Source organism: Leuciscus leuciscus (genome assembly GCF_965113295.1).
Source record: "Leuciscus leuciscus genome assembly, chromosome: 15".
Lineage (NCBI taxonomy): Eukaryota > Metazoa > Chordata > Actinopteri > Cypriniformes > Leuciscidae > Leuciscus > Leuciscus leuciscus.
The window spans coordinates 26,896,244-26,915,208 of NC_138739.1; the positions used below are offsets into that span (position 1 = coordinate 26,896,244).

The following is an 18,965-nucleotide window of genomic DNA, read 5'->3' on the forward strand; positions in this document are numbered from 1 at the left end:
TAAAGGCGTCTAATTAATAGCTGAAAAAATATATATATTTCAGGAAAATAGAATTGGAATAGAACTTACCATTTGAGCTCTACAAACTCCTGTCTCAAACATCATGTCAATAAACACACATAAACTCGTACAGTGTTTGATGGCAAGTTTCGTTATTTTATTATTGAAATTTCCTAATTCTTTTGTCCTCACAAGGTATAAATACCCTGAACATCCAATATTGACACGTTTCACAGTGAAGACATGTTTTGAGCTTCAGATCGAGTTACTGAGAGAGAGACCAGAGGGGATTTTTCCATAGAGAATCATGTACAGTAGTGAATTAAGTCCACTGAAGGGACAGACATATTACATCTATGGGGCCAAGAAAATAAGGTGGTGCAAATTTCACAACAATTTCACAATATATACACACTCAAAATTATTTCAAGTTATTTAGAGGCGACATCATCAAAAGGAGATACTGATGTGCTGTTAAAAGTCTACAAAAAATAAGCTTGGGCCAAGAATATTATTACAGAACATCTGGCACAAAAACCCAAATACAACATACAGTTTGTCAAAACCAAGGTCCAAAATGAAATGACCTCCTCTGGCCCAGAGGAAGACCGGTAGGTAGTTGTGCATGGTTTTCACTTCAGAAAATGTCTGCTGTCCAGCAGAGGACAAGAGATCGAAAGTTATGGCAAAGATGCTGCTGTTCTCAAACTTAATACACAGAGGTACAGATGAGATGAAATTAGTCAAATTTATGTTCTAGCATCACCAGAGGAACCCTGACGTACTTTAGACCTTGTGACCCCTTTGTAATCGTCAACCCTAGTGTTAAAACTTTGCAATAAATACAATGAAAACAGCCAACTTTGAATGTAATGCATTTTAACCTGTAAAAGTAGACTAGTGAGTAGACTAGACTAGACTAGTGACAAACCGCTATATAATATATATGCCAGACCTATTCAACAACCAATATTTGACCATTTTGGCATGCTTGGAAGAAAAAAAAATGTTTTGATAAGAAATGACACGAAATGTTTCTTGAGCAGCATATTAGAATGATTTTTGAAGGATCAAGTGAAACTGAAGATGCTGATAGTAATAATGCTGAAAATTCAGCTTTGCATCTCAGAAATAAATTATATTTTTAAATTGATTCAAATAGAAAAGTTATTTTCAATTGTAATATTTCACAATATTAATGTTTTTACTGTATTTTTTATTTTTTTGATCAAATGCAGCCTTGATGAACATTCTTTAAAAAAAAAAAGATTCCAAACTTGACCGGTAGAAAAAATAAACAAATAAATAATTAATTATTACAAATTTTTGAGTAAAATAAATGTAAAATCAATTTTTAGATTTTACAAAAATTGGGCTCAAAAATAATAATAAATAAACATAATTACACATTTCAGTAAAATCCGAGCACTGGCCATTTCAGTCTCATATCGGTCGATCACTTGACTTCATAATGGTGCATACAATCTTGATTTGACATATAGGTAAGGTTGGATACTCTTATTTATTAAAGGGTTAAAGCGTTACACAATACATTTTTAATTTTATGTGTTAATGTTATCTATGTTCTATCCCATGCTAATGTATTTTGTATGATAGCGCAAGCTATGGGAAAGGATCTAACCAGTTGGTCTACTCAATTTATCGTGTTTCTTTGTGAGTTACGTTTTTCTGCACTTCCTATCAATCCTGAACACACAAAATCTGTGTATCTGTACTATGATGTGGGTGTAAATGTGAACGTGAAAATTCAATATCATTGGGATTAACAGCTACATCAACAGTGATTCAATACTAGGCGGAAAAATATTGGCGAACACGTCCTCTGTCAGCTGAAGTCCACTGACTTTTGGTTTCTCCCTCCAGAAAAGCATTACTTTAAATGGCTTTCGTTTCGAAAAGTGCTGGACAGGAGTGGTCAAAGTACGGTGCACTTGGAGGTCGGACTTGGTCAGTGAGGGACCACTTCCTTTATGGAAGCCAGGGCAGAATGGATACGGACATGCAGTCTGTTCTCAAAGTCGTACCCGGTGTAGTTCTCCTGCAAGCAAAGGTAGTCACCATTTAATCTCAATTTACTGATGTATTCAAGATACTAAAATCGCAGACAGTCATGGACTTACCTTGGCCTGAAGCAGTAATGATCTTCCTTTACTCAGAGTCTTAGGGCGAAAAAACAATAGTAAGTATATTTAGAAAAGATATATTTCATAATATAAATCACAAATGCATAATATCAATCCTGATTGAATTTAAATTTTACTATATTTTATTAAACTTCTAGCTGTTTAATAAAGAATATATAAAAGACACATCATGAGATTCATTCATGTTAGAGCGGTTATAAAAATAAAATAAAAAACTAGATAAAATTTAATCAGGACAAACTTAGATGTTGGCAGGAGAGAGACAGACCAGAAAGTGGTTTTAAAAGACTAAAGTTTAAAGGTTTCCAAAAGGGATGCACTGATACCGATATCAGTATCAATATCGGTTTAAAGGTTTTCAGAAGGTTTTCAGTAGGGATGTATCAATATCGGTTTAAAGGTTTTCAGTAGGGATGTATCAATATCGGTTTAAATGATTTCAGTAGGGATTTATCAATGCCAATACCAGTATCGATATCTGTTTAAATGTTTTCAGTAGGGATGCATCAATATCGTTTTAAAGGTTTTCAGTAGGGATGTATCAATACCAATACCAGTATCGATATCTGTTTAAAGGTTTTCAGTAGAGATGTATCAATATCGGTTTAAAGTAGAGCTGCACGATTCTGGCTAAAATGAGAATCGCGATTTTTTTGCTTGGAATCAAGATCACGATTCTCTCACGATTCTGAAAAGCTTTATTATTTTAAAGATCTACAAATCCTGAACATTAGGTTACCAAACAAGATAGAAACAAAATAAGACATAAAACGCTTGCTTCAGTCAAATTTAAATAAATGCAGTAAACAAAAAGAATGTAATATTTAAATAAATAAAAAATGACAATTAAACATTCAAAGGTATTACGCCAGGCTAGACCTATTAAAGATTCTTAGCAAGAAACACTATCAACATTTTTGGGTATGGTGTTGCGTTGAATAGCGTTGCTTTTATAGACGTTTGTTTCGACTGGCCGCTGGTAACGTTACTTTGTGATTGAGCAGTTTTGTTTTTTACCATCTCATACGGTAGTTTAATTGAGATAAGTTTATAATAACTTTGCTTTTCATTTATTACTTAAAGCTCTGTTGAAGTTTTTCGATAGCTACTACATTAAAAACTACTAGCCTAACTGATAAAGTTCACACATTATTTAAAACAAGTGAACAGTCAGTAATAAAATAAGAACAAATACACAAATTACATAACATGAATACTAAATAACAAAGTTTACAAAGTCTAACAGTATATTCAGGTACATAAATTAATAATTAAGCCTAAATGTAAAATAACACCATTTGTCATTGTATAAATTGAATATAGTTTAATCTTTGTTAAAACTGTATTTTATTGTTTTATTTAAATCAATGACAGAAAACAGTATACATAATATTAAGTGTGTGCTGTCACTTTAAGACCGACTGCACGGACCGAAAAAAACGGACAAATAGCCGTTTCTTTCTCAGCTGTTCACATATGACATAAACGAGAGAAAGCTTGTCGAGATGGTCATTTAGACCGGTATGTTGACAATTTTGTGTTTATGTGTCCGTTCAAGGGCAAGGAAACGCGAAAGAGGAATCAATTCTGCATATTCGAGCGCTGTCTGAAACGCGCCTCTCTTTCACTGCGCTTCGAGTGTGTGTGGCTGTGCGCACATATAACGCGCGAGTCCCGGTTGTCGGCTCTTCTTCCGCGATTAAAATTGTTTGAATGTGTAAATTGGCAAGTCAATACACGTCCAAATTATGAACTTTCACTCTATGATGGTTAAATTTAGCATTTAATCCGCGAATCACATGCGTGCCGCACCGAATCTAGTGCAATCCGTTCCACCCCTAGCGCGTTATCTCGTTGAATATCATTGGCAGAATCGTAGAAATGCAGGATTAAGATCGCGTGGGGGTTGAATCGAGATCGCGATCTTTTAACGATTAATTGTGCAGCTCTAGTTTAAAGGTTTTCAGTAGGGATGTATCAATATCGGTTTAAAGGTTTTCAGAAGGGATGTATCAATATCGGTTTAAAGGTTTTCAGAAGGGATGCACCAATACCAATATCGATATCGGTTTAAGTGTTTTCAGTAGGGATGCATCAATATCGGTTTAAAGGTTTTCAGTAGGGATGTATCAATATCGGTTTAAAGGTTTTCAGAAGGGATGCACCAATACCAATATCGATATCGGTTTAAGTGTTTTCAGTAGGGATGCATCAATATCGGTTTAAAGGTTTTCAGTAGGGATGCACCAATACCAATACCAGTATCGATATCGGTTTAAAGGTTTTCAGTAGGGATGTATCAATATCGGTTTAAAGGTTTTCAGAAGGGATGCACCAATACCAGTATTGATATCGGTTTAAGTGTTTTCAGTAGGGATGCATCAATATCGGTTTAAAGATTTTCAGAAGGGATGCACCAATACCAGTATCGATATCGGTTTAAGTGTTTTCAGTAGGGATGCATCAATATCGGTTTAAAGGTTTTCAGTAGGGATGTATCAATATCGGTTTTAAGGTTTTCAGTAGGGATGTATCAATACCAATACCAGAATCGATATCTGTTTAAAGGTTTTCAGTAGAGATGTATCAATATCGGTTTAAATGATTTCAGTAGGGATTTATCAATGCCAATACCAGTATCGATATCGGTTTAAGTGTTTTCAGTAGGGATGCATCAATATCGGTTTAAAGGTTTTCAGTAGGGATGCACCAATACCAGTATCGATATCGGTTTAAGTGTTTTCAGTAGGGATGCATCAATATCGGTTTAAAGGTTTTCAGAAGGGATGCACCAATACCAGTATCGATATCGGTTTAAGTGTTTTCAGTAGGGATGCATCAATATCGGTTTAAAGGTTTTCAGTAGGGATGCACCAATACCAATATCGATATCGGTTTAAAGGTTTTCAGTAGAGATGCACCAACACCAATACCAGTATCGATATCGGTTTAAGTGTTTTCAGTAGGGATGCATCAATATCGGTTTAAAGGTTTTCAGTAGGGATGCACCAATACCAATATCGATATCGGTTTAAAGGTTTTCAGTAGGGATGTATCAATATCGGTTTAAAGGTTTTCAGAAGGGATGCACCAACACCAATACCAGTATCGATAATGGTTTAAGTGTTTTCAGTAGGGATGCATCAATATCGGTTTAAAGGTTTTCAGTAGGGATGCATCAATACCAGTATCGATATCTGTTTAAAGGTTTTCAGTAGAGATGTATCAATATCGGTTTAAAGGTTTTCAGTAGGGATGTATCAATATCAGTTTAAAGGTTTTCAGAAGGGATGCACCAATACCAATACCAGTATCGATATCGGTTTAAGTGTTTTCAGTAGGGATGCATCAATATCGGTTTAAAGGTTTTCAGTAGGGATGTATCAATATCGGTTTAAAGGTTTTTAGTAGGGATGTATCAATATCGGTTTAAAGGTTTTCAGTAGGGATGCATCAATATCGGTTTAAAGGTTTTCAGTAGGGATAGACCGATACCTCGGTTTGAAGGTTTTCAGTAGGAATTGTATGGTTGCTAGGTTGTACCAGATGGTTGCTAGAGTTTTGCTAGAACATATTATCATATTGCTAGCATGTTTCAGATAGAAAAATGCTGATAGATATAGAAATACAAATAATTATATTATAAATTAATATAAAATAATTATTTGTATATTATAAATTACAATACAAAATATTAAGCATATTACGAAATAGAAAAATCCAATAAATATATTATTATTATAATTTCTTAATTAATAATTCTAGCAAGTTAATAAAGAACATACAAGAACCACACCATGAGATTCATGTGGTTTTGGTGTGATTTAAAAAAAATAATACCACGCAAATGTTTCTAAAAGACACTTCTGATTGCACGTAAAGAGTGTCAAGGTTAAAATAAAGTATACTGTAAACTGAGAGATGCAGAAATACTTAAATATAGTATAAATTGATTCTGAATGTCATTTACCTCAGGTTTAGCCAGTAACACACAGCCCAGCTCATAGCAGGAATATGGCTGCACATAACTGTTATTCAGACGGCCGTATTCATCCTGTGCTGCCAGCTGGAACGACTACGAACAAAATCAAACCAAATCAGTATTAAGCACTCTATGTGAGTGGATAAACAAGATTAAACCTGTGCCAGATCATTCCGAAAAAAAATTTAAGCTTGCCATATTCTGCATTTTGTAACATTTGTCCCCTGAAATCTATTTGTAAACTGTTTTTGGGTACTAAGAAACTATTTTAAGACATTTTCCTCCCTCTCATTGATCCTCAGCATCAAATATGTCTGTTCTGTTACTGTACCTTTAAGACATGTAAATGACCTTAGTTTGCATGCACAACAAGTAACAACAAACCTGATGTGACTGAACAAACCTGAACAGCATCTTTAATATTTCCAAGACATTTCTGAATAGCACCAAGCAGCAGGTGTTTTAGTCCCAGGCTCGAGGGGTCATCCAGCCCCTGTAGCACTGAATAAAGCAGAAAGATCAGGGTTATAATGAGGGAAGAGAGGCGCTCAGAGCTGACTGACAGGATGCATTGCATCTCGCTTTTAAGTCACGGTTCTCTTTACCTTGGTTCATAAGCTGGAGTTTGGAGGAAGAGCAGTTTGGAAGAGCTTTCCATAAGTATAGCACCTCCACAATACCCAGAATGCAAAGCTCTCGAGTAAGGGGGACTTTCCTCAGTTTCTCTGCCTAGTGGGACAAAAAAGGTTTAGAAATAACTAATAATAAAATAAAATAAAAATGGTTATACAATACTTACATAATAACTAATATAAAAATAATTAGTTATGAGTTAAAAATTCAAAATAACTATGATTGTAAAAAAAATTAATATACACATACACATACATCTCTCTCTCTCTCTCTCTCTATACAATTTTTTTATACATTCAATATATTTACATAAGCATAATTAATTATGCATACATTTATGTGTGTGTGTGAGAGAAACATACTATTTATAAATTAAAATTATTGTTGTATGGTTATTATACAAAAATAAATAAAGAATTACAAAATACTATATAATAAACAATCAAAATTGTATAATTTAATAATAAATGATAATATAATAATAAATATATACATACAGTATATATATATATATATATATATATATATATATATATATATATATATATATATAATACACACACACACACATTCAATCTTTATTTAATCTATTTATAATCTAAAAAATATAATCTATTTTTAATATATATAAAAAATTATTATTAGAAAATACTATATAATAAACAGATTAATACGCAAGTAAAAATGGTTCATACATTCAATATATTTACATAAGCTTAGCATAATTTCATATTCATATAATTATTTGTATATTATAAATTGCATTAATTACAATTATTTATATTTATATATATATATATATATATAAAATGTATAGTAAATTATAGTAATTATGAGTTTGAGTTTATATATAAATTTTTTTGCACATAATAACTTTATTTAAAATATTATTATAATTAATAAATTATTGGAAAAAGGCTTGATATAATAGAAAATAACTCACTCTTTTCAGTGCAAACTGCTCAATCTGATTGTTCTTGCGTTTAAAAAGCTTCTGGACATCTCGAAAAACAGCTTTGGCTCCCTCTAGATCACCAGAAGCCCCCTGACACACTTTGGGTTGAGACATAAAAGCTGTCATTAAAACGGTTATTTTAAAGATACGTTTGAGAGAGTTTGACAGAGAACATAATCTGACCTCCAGTGAGGTAAGCATAGTAACACTGCGACCATCGGGATTCATTCTTCAGTCGCTCAAAAGACCTGAAGGCATCTTCAAAGTTCATCTCTATCATGCTGCACCAGCCTGCAAATGGAATGATGCAAGAAAAACTGAAATATTAATTGGTCGGAATCTTTGTACATACGATTAAGTGCATATGTTTTTCTAAATTCTTTTTTTTTTTTCTAAAATGGCAGTTCGAAATTCAATCATATTATTTAATTAAACGACTATACTTTCCGAGCACCGATTCTGTTTCATCTAAAAAGTAAGACAACTTTGAATTTGTACCTATTTCATAGAGGCACACGTGTTGAATCTCTCTTTGGTCTGAGGCGAACTCCAGAGCATCCTGAAATGACGCCAGCGCACTGTTGATTTGGCACTGAAAAAGAAAAGAAAAAGATACATATAGTATCAAATCGATTAATCGCATCTATCATAAAAGTTGTATATGTATGTATGTGTATATATATATATATGTATTTGTGTGTGTGTGTGTGTGTGTGTGTATGCATGTACTGTATACATATTCACACACATACATATATATACACACACACATTATATATTTACAAACTTATGTTAATCGATTTGACAGCACTAATATATATATGAAGAGTTCAGATGCAAAAGCCTCTAAGTGCCATCTGAAATTTTCTTCTAGAATGATCATTTTTAACAAGCTCGTATATTTAAGTTCAGTCATTTCACTTAAGTGACAACTAATAAGTAATTTTCATTGCCATTTAAGTGAAATTACTGAACTTAAATATACAAGCTTGTTAAAAATGATCATTCTAGAAGAAAATTTCAGATGGCACTTAGAGACTTTTGCATCTGAACTCTTCATATATAATATATAATCAAAATATATATACACACACACATATATATATATATATATATATATATATACACACACACACACACACACACACATATACATATATATATATATATATATATATATATATATATATACAGAATATGTATATATTATAATATATTGTACAATATTATATATATATATATATATATATATATATATATATATATATATATATATACCGGTATATATATATAGATAGATAGATAGATAGATAGATAGATAGATAGAATACAGAATACAGTGTATCATCTATACGAGTATTTAATATAAAATTATAATATTATAATACATATAAATTATTTTAATATTATATTATTATAATTATAAACTATAATAAATAAACATATAATAAATATATGTTGACTTGATTTCCTTTTACTTGATTTTCTTCTCTTTTTTTTAAGACCATGTTCCTGTGCCCTGATTTAACTCGTGACACATGAAACACTGTATCATCTTGTATCAATAGAATTTTGTTTTTCTCTTTGTATTCGAGATGTTTAATATTAACGGTTGGCTTTGGATGCCTTCCACTGCATCAAACACAGCCCCTAAAAGAAAGTAATTGCGGTGGTTGCAAAGTAATTAAATATCCTGGAAGAATAAACCACACTATTATTTCAATGATTTGATCATGTCAATGGATTATCAAGCATCTGCTCTGATGAAACCGAGATGCGAAAGCCCTAAATGCCCACCTCTAATCTCTGCACCCGTCCCCTGAAGAAGATGAAGAGAGAGGAGTTTGGGTAGACCATTGCCTTCTTCTGCAGAATGGCTTTAGCCTCCAGGAGCCCCGCGTGCGAATCAGAGCCGTCCAGGGCAAAGAAGGGCTGCACTACGGTGTGGTACCACAAGAGAGCCAAACTGAGAGAGATAACATGAGAAAAGAAGTGAAAGTATATATAACAACACAGTTTGGATGTTTATTAGTTGTGTTTGCTAATATATTTGGTTTGTACAAACTGCACAAATACTACAGCGACGTAGATTCGAAAAAAGCAGTTTCTATTCATCTGAAGAGCAATTTGGGAGGGTTTGTCCCAGGCTGGATTAAGTATGCTTAAATTCATCTCTATTATTAGAGCTGCTCCGCAATCTGTCAGCCCCTGGCTATGAACAACAACTGAGAACAATGCATCTCAGAGAAGTGAAAAGGCTTAAGAGCAATTCAGTTCAATATAGTTAATAGTAGTTCATGAATAAAATCTAAACTCTTAAAAACAAATCGAAATTAACAAGTTTCTTCGATTTTATGAAAATTTTACTGTACGAATTGCCATATTTCTAGGGTGTTAGAAAAACTGGTTGCCAGTGCATTGCTTTGAGGAAGCTAGATTGTTCTGGGAGGTTTTTAAGCCATTTCTAGGGTGTTCTAGGTTGTTGCTAGGCTGTTGCTAGGTTGTTGATAAGGTGTTATTGAATGTCTTGCTACTAATAATGCTAGGCTGTTGCTAGGTGGTTAATAAGGTGTTATGGATGGTCTTGCTACTAATAATGCTAGAGTGTTGTGGATGGTTGCCAGGGCGTTGCTATGTGCTTGTTAGGGTGTTCTGGGTAGTTGATAGGCTAAGTGATTATGGTAATATGGATAGTCTCACTGTCATTATGCTAGGCTGTTGCTAGGTGGTTAATAAGGTGTTATGGATGGTCTTGCTACTAATAATGCTAGGGTGTTGTGGATGGTTGCCAGGGCGTTGCTATGTGCTTGTTAGGGTGTTCTGGGTAGTTGACAGGCTAAGTGATTAAGGTGATATGGATAGTCTCACTGTCATTATGCTAGGGTGTTGTGGATGGTTGCAAGGATGTTGCGATGTGGTAGCTAGATTTTTCTGAGTGGTTGCTAGGCAGTTGCTAGGCCATTACTGAGGTGTTATGGATGGTGGTGCTTAACGATGGACTTTATGGAAGACCTGAAAGTCTATAGGGCTTTTTTTCACCCATTTTAAAAGTCTGTTGATAACTGGCTTGACAACACAGTATCATCTGCGTTTTGATAATATTTGAATTCAAAATTAAATCGTTTTCCTGTTCAATTCTTTAAAAAAGCCATACTTATGTTCAGTAGTAATGAGTAAATGAGTCTGTGCTAGCATTTGCTTGCACATACTCAGATGGCCTTACCCTCTAATGCCCTTTATCTCTAATTGACCTTTCAGATGCCATCAATTATGTAACCCCAGTGTGAAACCAGTTCAGCGGTGTGACAGCATGTGCTCATGAATACACTTCACTGCACAGCACATCAAGGACGACCATACACGCGCAAAACATTTCCACAAATGCTAATAAGCAAGCATAAAATCACGTTAAAAGCAGGATTGTCAACGGTAAGGTGTGAAAATACCAAAATATGTTTGCTTACGTGGCGAGTGGTGCTTTCATATCTTTGCTCTCGCTGGCGTATGCTAAGGAGGCAAGACCTTGGTGACGGTCTCCAGGGAAGCCCAGCAGGTTGACGATTTTGAGCAGGTGTGGAGGCACCATCGAAATACACAAGTGAAAGAGCCCATAGCCAAAGCTGACCGAACCCTTCAGGCGATCCAGAACCTCTTCTGTTACCCGGCCGCCACTCTCAGTTGATGTGTTTTGGTTGGCCTGATCAGAGGCCAGCGCCCCCTCCTGGTCGGAGGGCCGTCTCCGGCAGGCTTCCTGCAGTTGGCTGATGTCGCTGTAGCATTTGTTGTACATTTTCCAGGCCTTACGGAGGATCCAGCCTCCTTTGATGTATGCTGATGGGCGACAGGTCATAACGACGTTAAATTAAAGAAAATGTGTTTCCAACTCTAAAACACAATGTTCTACAGGATTATTAAGCCTTTTTATTATTTCTGGTGACAAGCTGAATCGTTTTTAATAATGTTAATCTGTGTATAGTTAAATTAATTAAAAAAATGTAAGGAAATAAAAATATATTTTCTTAATATTAATCTCCCAAGTAAAAAATTAAGGAAATTAAATTATGTACAATAAAAAAAAAATAATAGTAATTGCATGATTGAGCCTTCTAATATTTTGGTGACATGCTGAATTGTTTTTAATAATCCAAATCTGTGCACACTTAAAGTAATACAAAATAAAAAAAGTACATTTAAAATAAAATTAAATCATAATTTTCTTAGTATTCATATCTCAATAATAATTATGAGTATTATAATAAATAATTTTCAAATATAATGTAAAACAATTATTACATAAATAAATGATTAAAATGTTCTACGGTTTAAAAAAAATAAAATGGGACATCACATCTGCACTTCTATACTCTCTAATATTTCAAGTTTGTTCATCCCAACAAAAAAAAACAACTCTACATGTTGGCAAGCAAATGACGTTTCAAGCTGGTTTTTCGAATGTAAAACTTAAACATGCAGAATCCACCTGAGAGTTCCTGTTTGACGAAGGACAGCACGGCGAGATAAACCTGGCAGTCAGCCACGATGATCTGTCTCTGAAGACGATCCACAATAGCCACTGATCTCTGCGAGTCCATCTGGCAGGGAGATAAAAAGCACGAAAATGTGAAGAATTTTAATGTGAGGAATCTGCATTCCATCCGCTCCTGCTGCTGCCACACACTCAAACAAACAAACTCACGCTCTTCTTGATTTTGTTGCGGATGGTCTCGATGACGCCGGTGTTGTCGCTCTCGCAGAGCTTTTCAGTGGTCCTCAGGTCATCGCTGGCCATCTGCATTTTTTCCTCCTCGAATGTCATCATGGCGTTCTATGATCATACATATATTAGGGCTGCACAATGTTGGAAAAAACAATATTTGTTGCCATATTTGCAATAATTTTGACCAGATGGCCTGAATAGCTATATTTGGAAAGAATGAATCATACTAAAACAGGGGTTTTCAAAGTCAGAGACAGTGGGTCTTCCTTCTAACATAACTCTTTACAAGAACCAACTTAAACCTCTTTCATCTTCAGAAAAAAATGACACCAATAATCGAGGAACAGATGTGTCACAAATTTTGAAGTAAATCTAAATGAGAAGATTGAGGACACCAAAATCTGTACACACCCCTCAATAGTTATACCGTTACTTCTTAAACATGACAAAAATGGTAATATCATTGTTGGAAGTCATTTGAAAATACAGAACAGACAGTCCCAACAAAGGGCCTTTTCTTAAAGTCTTGGTGGAACGGTCGTGACAGATCCTTTTTTTCCGTTTTGTGACGTACACTACCGGTCAAAAGTGACATCATAATGACAAAATCACAATTCACAACCTGAGGCACCGGCCTTGACATAAGAGGTTGTGACAAGGTCTGTTCCTAAACTCTTGAGGAGAAACTCATGCTTTGTTTGTACAGTATACTGCACACTGCACAGAAAACACTGAACACCGCCTAATACCTTTTTAAACAATAGAATGTGAAACAGTAAGCATTAAACGACAATAAACATTTAGCCTTTTGGGTATTCCATGCATGTTATGTAAACTGTATAGTATAGTGTGCTATTCCACACATTATTACCATCATTACATTAAGGGCACTGCAATAGAATAGAATTTCACTTTCGGGGAAAAATATCCTATAAAAACAAAAAATAAAATTAATAAAATTGAAAACAATTATGTGCTATGCTCAAAATAATAATAAAAAAATTCCTTTAAAAATATCCTATACAAACATATAATGTTTATTTGCTATTCTCATACAAAATAAAATAAAAATTTGAATAAATAAAAAAATTCTCATTTTACTTCAGGGAAAAATATCCTATAAAAAAAATATATATAATAATAAATATATATATATTTGCTATTCCTAGAAAAAAAAAATCACTTCAAGAAAATAAAACACTTATTTGCTACTCTCCCATCAAAAAAAAAAACAATAGAATAAAAAATTAACTTTAGGGATTTAATATCCTATAAAAATATAGAATAACATTTTAAACAATTATTTGCTCTACTCCTATAAAATAAATAAATATATGAATAAAAATACAATTTCCCTTCAAAATATCTACAAATGTAGAATAAAAATAAATAAAAAAAATTACATGCTACTCTCACACAAAACAAAATAAAATAATAAAATAATTTAATTTCAGGGAAAAATATCCTATAAAAATGTAGATTCAAATAAAAAACAATATTTGCTATTCTCCTATAAAATCACTTCGGGAAAAACCATATCTTATGAAACAGATTAATTAAAAAAAAACATTGCTATATAGTCGTGATATAAATGTTGAATAAAATAAAATTAAAAAAATCATTATTCTGAGCATAGTCTAATTTTCTTGCCAGGATTTCACTTCCTGTCCTCTCTCTCCTATTAATGGGCAGAATGAAACGAGAGCAGCGCTGCAGGAAACAGCACCGCGGTTAGAGTATGAATGAGAGCATTTGCTGACTGTGTCATATAACAGAGATGGACTAGGAATGATGGGCTGATGTCAAACTAATTAGACAAGAAAACGACCTTGGGCTGTCCAGCTAATGTTACCACCACAGCTATTCTGTTTTTCTCAGCATGCTTTGTTAAACAGCTGGCTACTTGCCCCAATGCATACAGGGTTAGCGGTAAAACTAGCTTAGTGGCTAATGTTCTGGGCAAGTATGAGCTTGAGGTTCAAACTCAAAAAGGAGTTTCACAAACTGCCAAGTTGCTAGTATTACTTTCAGCCAATTCTTTGCCAAGCGTACTGGAAGTACGTTTACACGACAACGATGTACTAAAAATGGAAACGTTTTTCTTTCTTTTTTTTCTTTTCGCGTACAGACGACAACATTGTCGAAATGATCACATGGATCGGCAAAAAACTGCTAAAAATGCTGTATTATTCATGCCAGGCCAGTAGGTGGCGATGTCACTTTGTAAAGAAACACTACTCGCCTATAGACTGACCATGTAATACCCATGCACATATGATGTCACCATTTTCACAAATTCACGTTTTTGTAGTTTAAACGGAGACAATACCGGTATCGTTTTCACAAACGTGCACTTTGAAACCCGTTTTCAAAAGTTTGCATCTTCAGGCCCCCAAAACGCAGTTGTCGTGTAAATTAATGGACAAAACGCATCATTTTTTCCCCACATTTTTATGTAAATAGCCCCTAAAAGTCTTTTAATGGAGTTCACTTACCAAGAAACTGACAAAACTGGCACCGAAGCTCATCAGAGGACTGTGGGTCCTGCAGACAAAATAAGGAATCATGGGATATCGCAAACCTTAGGTGATGAAACACACTAACAAATTTAGCCTCTCAAAAAACAGGAAATGTTTTTTGTCTGGATATTCCAGACAAAAATTAAAAATACATGGTAAAATGCATTATAGAGCTGAGGGCAATATATATTTGTTTTGGTGACAAAGCAAAACAAAAATGAATACTAGTTCATATGAATTAATTAATATTGAATAAATATATACATTTTATACAAGTGGCAGGGATGTGTAGAACTTTGTTGAATGATACGTAACCCTGCTCATAAGATTATATTTCACACTAAACAAGGAATTACCGCATATAAAGCCAAAGCGCTAAGCTCCTAATAGCATTAAACCTAATATCCATGATTATCTGTATCCTTCAGAATGTCTTAAGTAACAGTTTCGTATGATATATAAACCCTCAGGCTTCACAAATAATTATGTACCATATTTCTTCAATTTTAATGCATTCGTTTAACATAAAAAATCTTGGTGTCATATTTGATGCCACTGTCATTTGAGCCTTTCGTGCAGAATACGGTTAAGACATCCTTTTATCACCTCAGAATTATAGCACGTTTACGTCCCATGTTGTCCTTCTCAGTTGCTGAGTGGTTGATAAACTCTTTAGTCTTTTCACGTATTGACTACTGTAATGGTCTTCTAGCTGGGGTATCTAAATCATCAATTGACAAACTGCAATATCCACAAAATTCTGCTGCTAGAGTATTGTCTGGGGTCAGGGCTAGGAATCATATCACCCCTGTCTTGGAGTCTTTGCACTGGCTACCTGTCAGGTACCGTATTGATTTTAAAATCCTTATGTTGGCATATAAAGCTTTTCACAATCTGGCTCCTCAGTACTTGACTGATTTATTAATGCCTTACGCTCCACGTCGTAATCTGCGTTCCCCTCAGAGTGGTCTTTTGGTTGTTCCCAAGACACGGCTTCGTTCTAGGGGTGATCGAGCATTTTCTTTCTATGCTCCAAAGCTTTGGAATTCTCTCCCGGCCGACATCAGGGAAGCAAATACATTAGTGACTTTTAAATCTCTTCTTAAAACATTTTATTTTTGGATTGCTTTTACTTGATTTTCATTTTTTGTGTTTATTTTTGTATTTAAAGTGTGTAGTTGCCTGTAAAGCGCTTTGAGAAAGCAACTTTTAAAGGCGCTATATAAAATAAATGTATTATTAACATTTGATTTACTATTAACCATCCGCAAATCAGCAACAAGTCAAAGAGGTACAAAAAATAGGCCCTATTCCACTCAAAAAGGTGACTTTTATTTGTATCTTTCCATCTCTATGCGTGTATATTATCAGTCCGTGTTATTGTGCAAGTTGGCGCCCATGCCTAGGGCTACATCAACCAGGCAAACAGCCATTCATCTAGTATGTACCCTTCATTTTATTTATTTGATGTAGACAAAGAGTTGTCTATGTTCTCACGAGAAGGTTTGGCTACATTCTCCTTATTTTTTAAAAGCATTTGAGGTACAAATCCCATGATTTTTGTTGTGAGACATATTAAATATGTTTGATAAACTATTCTGTAACAAAAATTAACAACGTTCAATGAACAACGGTCAAAAGTCAGTATCCCCTTTAAAATGGAGATTTTGGATCGTTCCACCTTGACTGTATCCAACAATTATAATCACAAAACTATTAACAATATATTGAATTGATATTCATATCATTGTAATAAGAAGCTATTCTAAGTATTTACCAGTGTTATTTTATTATAATTGAGATACTATTATGGTTCCTATTAATTTTTTATTATTATTTTTTTTTTTATATTAGTTTATTTGTCAGTTTTAGTAGCTTTTTTTTTTGTCTATATATAATTTTTATTCATTATTATTTCCTTTTTAGTATTGAGAAATATTGAAATAAAGCTGAGTTTGTTTTTATTTTATCTCAGTTGACATTTTTTATGGTTTTACTTTTAGTTACCTATAATAACTCTTGTATTTTCTTGAAACTTTATATTTAAAGTTGAATTAATTCAAGAAGCACAACCATTCAACCCTGTTACCCGACTTATTGTAAGACATTTTTTAATGGGAAATAAACGTTCATCAATATGTAGAAACCAACATTTGGTCCCGACTGAGTTGCATCAATTACCCATTCTGTCTTTATTTTAAATAAATAAATCTATGAATTTAGGTATTTATTCAATGTACAGAAAGTGAGACATGTTCCAAATAATTGTAACAAAAACAGAAAATCCAGGAGGGATATATTTGACTTAATTTTATGGAAGCTTATATATATACATACATACATACATATACATATACATATATATATATATGTATATGTGTGTGTGTGTGTGTGTGTGTGTGTGTGTGTGTGTGTGTGTGTGTGTGTGTGTGTGTGTGTGTGTGTGTGGGATAAATAATTGCTTAATTGATGATGATGATGTTTATAGCTGGAAAAAATCTGTGTTCATTTGTAGCCTATTGAAGCATGTCCAATATTTTGGTTATATTAAAATGAATAGAAAAAAAAAGACAGGGAGGCCAAATGATTTGTCTCCCATTAATGCAAACAAGGCCCATTTTATAACATGCATGATAAAATCATAGTTCATATTAATCTCACCTGTATCTCTTGAAGAGCTCGTCGCTTTCTTTGAAGCCATTATTGAGCAGCATGTTGATGCCTTGAAACGCCAGCTCGGCGTCATCGATCTGCTCGGCGCTCTCTTCAACCTGCTGCGGGGAATCAGGGCCTGCCATCCTCTCAGTTTACTCCTTTGCACGCAAAAAAAACCTCGTTCTGCTGTAAATTAACCAAGGAAAAGACAGTCTTGTTGTTTTGTTCGCACGAGAAACGCGCCGAGTAAACAACAATCACCACAGGCGCGACGCCGTGCGAAATGAAACTATATTTCCCTTACCACTGCAGAGCAAACCGCTGGTGAAATGTCGTCTGGATATAGCTTGATCCCTTCCGTGTCCGATCTGCGGTGCTAAGATGTTTTCAGATCCGCATTCGTCCCCTCCATCAGGCCGCCGTTAGCTATGAAATATCAGCTGGTCGTTCGCATAGCAGCATCGCGCGTTACGCAATATTAAAGGCGCAACAGTCAGAGAGCAGTGACGTTATTGTCCCGTGTGCGCTTCTCATTCACCCCACACTGAGGTGTTGTAGGTGATTGAGCTGATGCTGCTTTGTAAGAGAAGCTTGACAGCTTCCTCTGGAGTCTAGACAATAACACGCCCTTTGCCTCCAACCAGGAAACGACTAGCACGTTAACCCTTGCAGTTTCTCTGCCTGATTTTTGGATTCATCATAACTCGAATATTTTGAATCGGTTCACCAAGAAGAAGGGTGCGTCCAGAATCGCATACTTCCATAACATATAATAGGCACACAACAACAAAAACAGCATGTGACTAAAGACGTATGTCCGAATTCACAGTATAAAAGAGTAGGCAGAAAGTACCTGGTCTACTACTTAGGGCGAGATTCTGAAGTGTGCATATGATGGACACCTTTCTATCCCATGAGGCCACGGGAGAGCATTTGTGAATGGTAGTGAAGCTATGCTGATAGGTCATATGATAAGGGCAACAATTTAGCACGTCCAGATTACATTTTATACACACATTCATACTATATAGAACTGACTTTTTTAAAGCAGTCATGAAGCAATTACTTATTCAAAATAAGTACCTACTCAAGAGAGTATGCGATTTCGGACGCAGCCGATGTGTTCACTGATCCGTTTTCTGAATGTCTGTAGGTGACAAGACTACTGATTCATTGAAAAATTCACGATTCTGTAACACTGACACCAAAATAAGTTTTCTTTGAAATTTGGGTATCTACAAATCCACAGCTTTAATTATTTTGTGGAAGGGGGAGGGGCTATCAGATTCTGATGCTGAATGACAAAATAACCTTATAAAATTCACACACAACATGGTTG

General features: G+C 34.4%; 1 protein-coding gene and 1 long non-coding RNA gene across 12 annotated transcripts; one reads left to right on the forward strand and one right to left on the reverse strand.

Annotated features, from left to right (window-relative positions):
- Positions 1–135: 135 nt before the first annotated feature.
- ttc39c (tetratricopeptide repeat domain 39C) lies at positions 136–18,260 on the reverse strand. Of its 4 annotated transcripts, none has more exons than XM_082138653.1 (15): positions 17,931–18,260; positions 17,633–17,784; positions 14,948–14,996; positions 12,432–12,560; positions 12,216–12,327; positions 11,200–11,566; positions 9,533–9,701; positions 8,234–8,327; positions 7,919–8,026; positions 7,724–7,833; positions 6,753–6,876; positions 6,551–6,648; positions 6,136–6,240; positions 2,142–2,180; positions 136–2,059 (listed from the first exon to the last, which is right to left on the reverse strand). In XM_082138653.1, exons 2-15 carry the CDS (start codon positions 17,767–17,769, stop codon positions 1,970–1,972), a joined length of 1,731 nt encoding a protein of 576 aa, XP_081994779.1. In that variant the 5' UTR covers positions 17,770–17,784; positions 17,931–18,260; the 3' UTR covers positions 136–1,969. The 4 variants fall into 4 exon arrangements, with proteins under 4 accessions (XP_081994779.1, XP_081994778.1, XP_081994776.1 ...); XM_082138652.1 differs by having other exon boundaries at positions 17,633–17,809; positions 17,931–18,259; XM_082138650.1 differs by having other exon boundaries at positions 17,633–17,812; positions 17,931–18,259.
- LOC309475772 lies at positions 2,187–6,109 on the forward strand. Of its 8 annotated transcripts, none has more exons than XR_014197844.1 (3): positions 2,187–2,565; positions 4,394–4,733; positions 4,857–5,639. It is a non-coding gene; the product is annotated as an uncharacterized lncRNA (long non-coding RNA). The 8 variants fall into 8 exon arrangements; XR_014197845.1 differs by lacking the exon at positions 2,187–2,565 and adding an exon at positions 5,644–6,109 and having other exon boundaries at positions 4,178–4,733; positions 4,857–5,502; XR_014197847.1 differs by lacking the exon at positions 2,187–2,565 and having other exon boundaries at positions 4,178–4,733; positions 4,857–5,495; positions 5,601–5,639.
- Positions 18,261–18,965: the final 705 nt, after the last annotated feature.

Bases quoted from the DNA above. Each gene is read 5' to 3' on its own strand.
- ttc39c (XM_082138653.1), bottom strand. From the start codon at position 17,769: ATGGCAGGCCCTGATTCCCCGCAGCAGGTTGAAGAGAGCGCCGAGCAG. The intron at 14,997-17,632 runs GTGAGATTAATA...TTTTGTCTGCAG, and splicing joins GAGCTCTTCAAGAGATACAG to GACCCACAGTCCTCTGATGA. The intron at 6,241-6,550 runs GTTTGTTCAGTC...TTTTGTTCGTAG, and splicing joins ATATTAAAGATGCTGTTCAG to TCGTTCCAGCTGGCAGCACA.